Source organism: Coenobita brevimanus, chromosome 90 (assembly GCF_032717465.1).
Source record: "Coenobita brevimanus isolate Jiangsu-jjx chromosome 90, ASM3271746v2, whole genome shotgun sequence".
NCBI classification, from domain to species: Eukaryota; Metazoa; Arthropoda; class Malacostraca; order Decapoda; family Coenobitidae; genus Coenobita; species Coenobita brevimanus.
In genome coordinates, this window is record NC_137043.1 from 16,733,092 (window position 1) to 16,743,419 (window position 10,328).

The 10,328-nt window shown below is 43.5% G+C and overlaps 1 protein-coding gene across 1 annotated transcript; it reads right to left on the reverse strand.

Moving 5' to 3' along the window:
• Positions 1–2,452: 2,452 nt before the first annotated feature.
• Positions 2,453–8,672, reverse strand: LOC145411617 (uncharacterized). Its single transcript, XM_080281624.1, has 4 exons — positions 8,441–8,672; positions 8,130–8,197; positions 7,728–7,929; positions 2,453–2,601 (listed from the first exon to the last, which is right to left on the reverse strand). Exons 1-4 carry the CDS (start codon positions 8,670–8,672, stop codon positions 2,453–2,455), a joined length of 651 nt encoding a protein of 216 aa, XP_080137750.1.
• Positions 8,673–10,328: the final 1,656 nt, after the last annotated feature.

The window sequence follows — 10,328 nt, forward strand, 5'->3', positions numbered from 1 at the left end:
TCCTTCCAGCTGGTAGAGCTCTCATGGAGATGAGGACACACTAGCAGCCCAGTTGGTGTGGCCGAAATTCACGAGCCCCTTGCTGGGACAGGTTATCTTTGGCCATTCATGCTACAGTACTCTGCAGGAAAGTATGTGTTTTGCATCGTTGTTATACATGCTATCACTTTGGGCACAGCACAATCTCTTGTAAAAACAATTTAGATGCTTTCGGTGTAGTAGGTTCCATCCTTGCATATCCCAATCTGCTGGTCTGTTTTCCAACGACTACTACTGCGTTTCCTGCGGTGGTGTACACCTTGTTGTCTCCCACACATGCCCCAACGTCAACACCCATTTGCGTACCTCAACTCAGTGTCCAGGCATACCCCTCCAAACTACTGCTCCCACTCAGACATCCCGACCTGTCCAGAAGGGCTTTACCTATGCAACGGTGGTCAGCAACCATTGCTGATGCTTCTGGTGGTGAGTCTGCAGCTGGACCCAGCGAGGCAGAATTCACAGTTGCTGTGTACTCTCACCCAACCTTCCAGTCCGTGGTGCTGCTCCACCCTGTTCCTTCTCCGAAACCCTGATGTCATTGTTCTTATTCGGCTCAGACTTCTCTCCTCCATACTGCCCATAACCCCTCTGGTCCTTTTATCTAGCCCAATACGTTGTCTGGAACTTTGCCAGTCAGCCTCGTCGTTTTTTTACGACTACAGCCCCTGCTCCACCCAAGCCACATGCCATACCCCTCCTATCTCTCCTGTGATGGGTTCTATCCCTGATGATCCTTTTGTTTCTCCACGTCAATCAGTATTGAGGACAGCCTCTCTAGCCTCCCCACTTGCCAACCTTTCAGGCGTCCATTCCTCTCAGTCCTTTGTTGACCTGCTTCCTGCCCAAGTATAAAGTGGTCAGTCCTTCATTGACACCTGTGTCAGCCTCTTGCCCTGGTTCCTGTCCCTCCTTTCCTCCCAGTGATGGCTTCTCCACCACACCACAGATTCCTTCTCCATAATGTCAAATCCCTTCCTCAAAAAACTTCAGATTTCAAGCAAACGGTAGTGGACCTAACCTCGAACGTCACTGGTCTCTGTAAGACTTGGCTATTCCCATATCTCCGTCTGTCACTCTAAGGTTTCACCATCTTCTGGGACGAATATCAGGATTTTAGGGGTGGTCGAGCTGTTGTAGTCCAGGAGGAAGTGCCCAGCTCAATTTTTACTCCAACCTTGCCCCCTCATTGGATACTGGAAGTTTTGCAGTCCACCTGTCTCTCGGGAGAGGTTGGACCACTGTGGTGATTTGACACAACCCTTGTAAAGACTTTGACCTTGAAGAACTCAAGTCCTGTCAGGATCACTCCCTTCAGCCTGTCTCCTCCTGGGTAACTTTAATACCAGACATTACCACTGGAATTCTTTCAATGTCTGGGATTCTGGCAACAGGTTGGGAACCTCCTTATTTCAGTTTCTCATGGACAGTGGTTGATTTTCCCTCCTCATCCCACTGGACTTATAGACCAGTACTGAAAGACACTCAGACCTGCCTTCCACTCCTGAGCTTTGTGTGGAGGACTCCATATTTGGTGGCTCAGCCATTTGAAGTGGCCTGCATTTGGGGTCTGATCACCTTCCAGTGATTCTGGATGTCCCTGGTCTTTCTCCACCCTGCCCTGTCCCATCTCATCCACGTTGGATTCACACATGGCGCTTCTGGTCTTGATTTGAGGTGGTCCTCGGTACTACACAGGCACTTCCTGGAGGGCTTTTACCTCCTCTGTGGTTGTGAGAGATGAGTCAACCATTTGTGAGTCTTCAACACGCCCTCAGGATATTGCTTTGGTTCCTTGGCGGACAGAGGACTGCACCAGGGTCGTCTGGGCTAAGCGTTTTGCCTGAAATGCCTGGCAGAGTTGCCTCTGCCATACTCTCTGGGGCCGTCACCATCATGGGGATGCAGAATGTGAGCGGATGCTTAATCGAGCACATTGTGCTGCCTGGTCAGCTCTAGCAAACCATCCCAAATTTAGTCCTTTATTTGGGCAGTGTAAGGTCGTCCAACCAAGCCCTTCTATTCTCTGGTGATGGAGGGTACTCTTCTATTTGAATTTAATGGCAAGGCTGCCTTCTTGGCCACCTGCTGTGGGTCCCAGTTAGTACCAATGCTCCTCTGCCAAGTCTTCAGTGGTTGCTTGAAGACATTCAGGATGGCATCTCCTCCCCAGCCCCTTAAAGTTTGGCCTCATCTTTTTCCCTGGCCAAGGTTTTCTTATCTGCTAACTTTATCACCTAAGAAAGCATGTTGCTCGAACTTTTACCCCAACGAGTTTCTGGTCCATCTCCCCCTTTTGCTGTCATCTCTCTCTCCTTGACATCCTTAATGACAATTGGCCATCAGAGGTCTTACCTTCTTGCTGGAAAGCCTCTCACCTCCTGCCCTTCCCCAAGCCAAGGAGGGCCCAACTTTATCCAGTTTCATACAGGCTGGCAGTGTTGCCTTCTACTGTAATATCGGGATATTGCTTGAGAGGATGGAGTGCCACCAGCTTTCCTGATGGCTTGAGTGTGACTGCTGCTTGTCTGAGGTTCACAGTGGATTCCTGTTGATTCCGCCCTGGAAGGAGGACATCTGATGTCCCTCTCCAGTTTGACCATGACCATCGTGTTGACCAAAGCTGGGAATAGTCCCGCTACTATTTTAATAGTGATGGTGGTAACGCCATTACTTTTTTTTAGCCAGTAGCGGAACTAAGAGCGCCACTACTTTTTTGACCATACTCACGCTTTACCGCGCTCCTCGCTACTCACGCGACGAATACAGGTCCGGAGTCGGTGAGTGCATACAGATATGCCGACGGTTTGGTTGTATTTATTAATGAAGAAAAATAATACTTTTGTCAATTCTGTCAATTAAGGATGTCAGTTCGATGTAGGCAATGCTAACACACACACACACACACACACACACACACACACACACACACACACACACACACACACACACACACACACACACACACACACACACACACACACAAACACACACACACCTCTAACTGCCCCCGTCTCTAACTCCCTCTCTCTCCCACACTCTCTCTTTCAGACTACTTCTTACTCTCTACGTTATTATTTCGTAACAGTGTGTTTCTTTCAGTTTAAAGTAATGGAAAAAAAAAAACGTTGCTATTGTATAAATTGGCTTTAAAAGAAAGGCCCAGTTCATTTTTACTTTCGTTTTCGTACATATCTTAAATAGGTATCATTGAAAATATAATAAATCTAAATATGTATCAATGGTAGGCCACTTTTTTTTTCTTTTTTTTTTGCCTTTTATTTACTTATGTTACTTTCAGTAGGTATACGGTGCTAGGTAAGAGTGTAAAAGAACATTTGTTACATTATACAGTAAATAGCTTTTTCTTGTACCTTTGGCTCTAAGCTTCATTAAAGTGACACCGACATGTATATGATTTTTTTTTTTTTTCAATATATGTATATACTGACATTAATGGTACGCAACATAACCACTCAGACTGACTAATATTATCAAAACAGTATATAGTGTATTGCTGTATAACAGATTTTTGTTAACTTTTCCCTCGTGTACCTTTTTCTTATCCAAAGTAGCGGGAGAGCCGCTACATTTCATATCAAGTAGCGAAACCAGTAACGCCACTACTTTTTCGATCTAGTAACGGGAATGGGAGCGTCGCTACTTTTTATGAGTAGCGTTCCCAGCACTGGTGTTGACCGGGCATACTGTTGCCAGCAGGTACTCCTGTTTGTCTTTTTAGATCTCCAGGGAGGCCTTTGACTCTGTTTCCCACGACGGGATCCTCTATAAATTTGTTGCCTCGGTGTCACGAGCCCTGCACTTGCCTGGATCCAAAACTTTCTGGAGGGGCAATCATTTTCCGTTTCCCTTTGAGGTACTTACTCCTCCCCCACCCTGGTCATGATGGGAGTACCACAGGGATCTGTCCTTAGTCCTTTGCATTTTAATGTCTGGATGTCAGACCTATGGTTGATGAGACTATAGAACACTTCATGTTGTGGCGCCCGGGATTCCACTCCCTCCACATACTCTCGCAAGACTTCTGCATCACTGGGAGTTTCCAATCTGTATTTTCACATTACCTGGGGGGGGGGGTGATAGGGATCCTGGGTTGCGGCAACAAGTTATATAGTACACATCTGACATCATTCGTAAATCTAGCCAGTTCTCCTGGATGTAACCTGAGTTGCATGCTGAAGAAAGGGCATTAGGCTATTGCTTTGGCAGCGTCCCTCAAGCTTACAAGAAAAAGATCTGCGTTTGCTTTCATTTTTCGACACCAGGTGACCATCTGTTTCCTTGTTTTTCCCAAAGATAGCCATTACAAAAATTTATATTTATCTACTTAGCAGAAACCAATGTTTTCTTTACTTTGTAGTAACAGTAAATTATGTTCTCATTCAAGCACCATGTAGAATAACTTACACTTATCATTAACTTTGTGTGTTGTGAGAGAGAGAGAGAGAGAGAGAGAGAGAGAGAGAAAGAGAAAGAGGGGGGAGAGAGAATATATATATATATATATATATATATATATATATATATATATATATATATATATATATATATATATATATATATCAGCAGCAGCCGTTTGAGTATCCACTGCAGGACCGACCTATCCCGACCGAAGTCGGGACGATACAGCCAATGTATCTCTACCAAGTGGCTTAGGCTGTCTGGTAGAGATTGTATGTAAGGTGAGAAGTGCTTGTAAGTGTAATTGTAGTGTTAGAGTGGCTTTGGGTGTGTGTGTAGTCTGTGAACCAAGTGTAATCGGCCCGCACAAGCCGACTGGGTGCGAGCATACTTTATAGTAAGCGACACTGGTTCAACCACAGCATCCCTTGTGTCCGCCAATGCAGTACGTGGCCGGGTGAACACTCCCAAATTTTATTACCCTGGTGGGGCGCGAACCCTGGTTCACCCGTGTACGAAACGCACACTCTACCACTGTACCACAGAGGCTCATATACGTTTTCCTGTGCTTTTTTTTTTCTTCACCTCTTCCAGGTACTAATTAATATTAGCATGATCAAAATATTTAGTGGTAATAATGTAGTAACACCTCTTTCAAGTACTAAAATATTACCTGTCCCCGCCCCGGAGGGGCTCGGGGACGGGTATTGTTTTCATTCGGTTTGTCTTTTTGTTTTGTTTGTTTGTTTTCTGTCTGTTTGTTAACACTTTACGCAAAAACTACTGGTGCGATTTTGACTAAAATTACAGGGATGATGGGCCATGACCTTCTGATCATCTGATCCAATTTTGGGCCAAACTGGGCCAAGGCCCAGGCTGTAGGTCCCCGAAAATTTAAAAAAAAAAAAAAAAAAAAAAAAAAAAAACGGGAACGGGTAAAAATTGTTTTCTCGCCATAACTCCTTTAAAATTCGTCATATCGACATGAAACCAAAACCAAAAGGTGCATCTTTCAATCTGCATCCTATAACATGCCTCATTACATCAGGGGGGTCACCCCCCAGTTAGCGGCAGGGGGGTCAGTGTCAGCTGGATCGGGCCTAAAATTTCAAATATGCATAGTCACCCAGTTTACTCCAAAAATGATATGTGACATCTTGACTAGATATCCTGTTGTGTTTATACGTCATCACTAAAATGACTGCCGGGGTCGGGTTTGCTGAGCCTTGGCACCGCTTCTTGTATTAGTGGTATTTCAGGTATTTTATGGTAATAATGCAGTATTGACAGTTTACTTCTGTTCTAGTTACAGACATCATGTAATTTTTATATTGTTCTTGTATTTCATGTAATACCCAATTTTCTTATCCTTCATTCCAAATCTAGGTTAACTTCTCATTCCTTTCAGCAAGTTAAAAATGTTGTTAACATTCCCTTACATATATTTAATTATAAAAGTAATATATCGTCGTGTAATTGTTATCATACTGTACTATACTTGTCATTTTAGCTGAAGTTACAATATATATATATATATATATATATATATATATATATATATATATATATATATATATATATATATATATATATATATATATATATATATATATATATATATATTCTGCTTGCAGTTATTGTTATAAAACCAACTGCCACTTGCCTCAAAATCTCTTTTAGCTACTGGTTGGTGTTTTTCGTTTCTTTTTTACAAGTCTTCTCAGTAATATCCAAATATTAGAAGGCCACTTATCGAGACATGCATAGTCTATATCGTTAGTTTCACCAGAAACCTCGTCGCTGACCGCATTGTTAATTGCTGGATGTGATAAACCTGTTGATACCTTGAATAAAAGCTCAGTGAGGCTACTCACAAATCAACCAACCTTTCCCTCAGAGTTTATTTGTTTGAGGAGTTTGTCGCAAACATCACTGGACATATTGTGGAGGGGAGCATTATTGTTTGACCAAGAACTGGTGCCTCCCAAAGTGACAGTTCCATTGGCCCATTTCTTTCCATTGTAGGTAATCCTTCCAGTACTACTACAGCTAATAGTCAGACTGAGCAAAACGAATTCCAAACAGTACAGAATGGCATGAGGATGGTGGGATGCGATGCATCATACCTGTCATCACTTAAACAATTTTCAGTTTTTAGCCAGTCACAAACAGGAGACCCATGAAGCTCGACCCATGAGGTCAGCACATGAAGTTCTATGGCAGAGCACCAAGTAAACGGAAGTGTTATTGTATCCTAGCTACCGGACGGAATTACATTGACGAGGATGTGGATACCGTTACCGATGATGCAACTAATGACAGAATGATCATCACTCACTCGGGATCAAATAACTTAGTACAAACCCGGTATGAGGAGCTCCTAGACAAGTACAAGATGATCCATTGTTACAAGGCAAAACTAATAAACTTCTAGCTTCAGGTTTACTCCCAAGGATTGTAGCTATTAATGTCGATCATAGCAAGGCTTTCAATTTTTAATCGTGTCATGCCACTTCGTTAACAGGGGGATGCTAAGTTTCGTGACACGGGAATCATTTGTACAACTAGCAGGTTCTGTTTTCACATGACAGTCAATCAGTTAAGAAGGGGCAAACGCCGTGGGGCGCATAGCCTCACTCACCCTCCGACGCCATCCACGCGGGTCCCTCTGAGCAACCCTCCAGGAAGCTACTCTTCCCACTCTAAGTATCCCTGAAAGGAGTGATCGACCTGCTCCAGCCATGAGTTACGTGGCATTCCCCTTGACCTCTTCCATCCTGGGCTAACTCGTTCAGAGATCACCCTGTGAGCAGGATCAGCCTCAGGAAAGCGGGCCACATGCCAGTATAGCTGGAGCTGGCGTTGACGTATTATGTGGGTAACAGTCTCACAGAGTAGTCGCTCATTACTCACCCAGTTGTACCAGTGATATCCCATGTTCCTGTAAAGACACTTAGTATCAAAGGAGTCAGTTCGCCGCTTCAAGTCACTGTTTAGTGTCCATGTCTCACAGCCACAAAGTAAGAGAGGGAGCATCAGCACCCTGAAGATGCGAACTTTCGTCCTTCTTGACAAATAACGACAGTGCCAAATACCCGAATTGAGTGAATCCATAACCACTTAAGCCAGACAAATGCAACGAGAGATCTCACTGTCTGATCTACCATTGTTATGGATCACGTTACCAAGATAAGAGAATCTTCCCAAGATTTCTATATCCTCACCACATGCTTGGACAGACTGAACTGCTTTATCCAGCAAGCCACCAAATGCCTGGACCTTAGTCTTGGCCAAAAAGACCTTTAACCCCAGTGGCTTCGCATTCTCGTGGAAGTCCTCGAGGGAATTCAGTAGTATCTCTAGTGACTCTGCTAGGATAACTGCATCATCAGCAGAGTCAAGGTCAGTAACCCTGAAATTTCTAACTGATACCCCACAGTGACTCCGACTCACAGCCTGGTCCAGTACCTAATGCATACATGTGCTGAAATGTGCAGGGGCAAGGACACATCCCTGTCTTACACCAGGACTTACTGGGAAGTGGTCGGATGTTCCCCTCCACACTTAACAGCACACTCAGTGTTTGAGTACAACCCAGCAATCAGTCGGATTATCCCTGCGGGGATCCCACGGAGTTGCAGGAGTTCCTATAATAACTTCCGATTTACAGAGTCAAATGCCTTCTTGAGATCCACATAGGCTGCAAGCAGACCTTGTCGAAACTCAAGACGGTGTTCTACAAGAACTCAAAGAGCTTGGATACGGTCAACAGTAGACATTTTGGGCATGAATCCCGAATGCTCAGGACTCTGAAATTTTAGCAAATGGTCCCGGATGCTCATCAGGAGAATGTGAGCAAGAACTTTGTCTGGCACACTGAACACTGTAATACCCCAGTAGTTACTACAGTCACGCTGGTCTCCTTTTCTCTTTCGGATAGGGGTGACCTAATCCTTTGTCCAGTCAGGAAGAATGATACCTGTATGCCAAACGGCTTCTATGACTGCATGTAACCTCCTGATCGTAGCTTCGCCTCCAGCTTTGATCAATTCTGGTGGGATGTTACAAACACCAGTTGTTCTACCACGTCTAAAACTAGCAACTGCTTTCTTGATTTCATCTAGAGAAGGCACGGCTTCATCAACTGATGGGACAGCAGTCAATGGTTGTACACCAACCGACGGAAGCTCTCCACTGGGAGGTTCGGTCATGTACAGCTGCTCAAAGTGCTCAGCCCAAAGAGCTCTATACTCTCTTCCCCCGACACGAGGCGCCCATCTGCTGTCCGAGCACAATTAACCAGAGAGGTGGGTCTGGATTGGAGCTTCATCAGGGTTCAGTAGGAGGGTGGCTGGTCATTTACATGAAAACGGCCTTCTACCTCCTCAGCGATTTCCCTGAGATACCTCTCCTTGCTCCTTCTCAGTAAAACTCGTGCCCGTCGAGACAGAAGTCTGTGCTGTTCGCGATCCCCAGCTAGTCTGGCAGCACGACTCTCCTCAGTTGTGATCAGTGTCCCCCGCGAGATGAATCCCTTCCTTGATCTCGGGCGGTCTCCATTACATTCATCAGCTGCTGCCAGGGTGGCATGCTTAAAGATATCCCATCGTTCAACAGGATCCTTAACAGCGCTGAGCACTTCAAACCAATTTGAGACTGCCACTGCATACTTATATTCACATTTCTTGTCCCTGAGTTTCTCAAGGTGGAGCTTTTTTTTGGTGGCATCTTGAGAATCTCCCAGTTTTGATGTGTAGCCTTAGAGTAGCAACAGCAAGACATGACAGTCTTGACTTAAAATCAACTGGCTATTCTAGATTCCATCTCCTTGGATGATCCAGTAGCCTACGTGTCTTTCTAATGAAAAACAAACACAGCAAATGAGGCACATGTAAACAAATTGCTACAGGTAAGCACATTAAAGCACTGCCAGTGAATGCACGTAGTTTGCTGAATTAATTATCTGATTTAGCTCATATTCTTGCTGAAGATTTTGATCTCAGCAAATATAAATGTAACGGGTCGGTATCGGCATATACTGGAACTAAGAAAGAACGGCTGTCGTAAGATAGGCCGAATCCTTACCGTAAGTTTTTTTCTTTTCTATCGGTAAGCTGATGTAAAACTAGAGTCGGGCTAGTATATAAATATTATTATTTTTCGTCATTGGATTACGAAGAGAAATTAAAGGTTAGCCCGATCTTGGAGTTTTTATGTTAATCTGATAATTCTTATGGACCAATAATAGCGTCCAGCAATTATTATATGAGTGGTACAAATACTCACCAGATACCAAAATAAAGCTGCAGCAACAAGAGAGAAAAAAAAGCATCTCTCTTACCACACCAGGAACTGGGCAGGAAAACATCAGGTAGATGCAGGAAAATCTAATTAACTGTGTTTAAAGCAAAAAAAAAAAAAAAGGCTTTACTGGAAGTTTCTGACAGTTCTTTTTGTCACTCTCTTCTTTTTATGTATATAAGACAATTCCATCACATGTTCTTATAACCTACTGAAAATGTATTACACAATATTGAAATCAGAATGGAGGTGTGAATATTCCACTGACAACTGTCGTGATGTAAAAAATATATATATAAAATTTGTTTATGAATCCTCGCATTCACGTTTCACATAATGAAAATTAAAATATATTTAATCAGCTTTTTACTTTGAAATAATATTTACCTCCAGTGTTACACACACACACACACACACACACACACACACACACACACACACACACACACGCATATATATATATATATATATATATATATATATATATATATATATATATATATATATATATATATCTTGCAAATCTGCTTCTAAGAGATTAGGTGTGCTAAGCCGACTCCATTCCT

What these genes read in the sequence shown, in the direction of transcription:
- LOC145411617 (XM_080281624.1), bottom strand. Translation starts at nt 8,672, where the DNA reads ATGACCGAACCTCCCAGTGGAGAGCTTCCGTCGGTTGGTGTACAACCA. An exon ending in AGAAGCCGTTTGGCATACAG is followed by an intron (nt 8,198 to 8,440) that starts GTATCATTCTTC and finishes GAGTTCTTGTAG; the next exon opens with AACACCGTCTTGAGTTTCGA. An exon ending in GACTAAGGTCCAGGCATTTG is followed by an intron (nt 2,602 to 7,727) that starts GTGGCTTGCTGG and finishes TCCTCCTTCCAG; the next exon opens with GGCGGAATCAACAGGAATCC.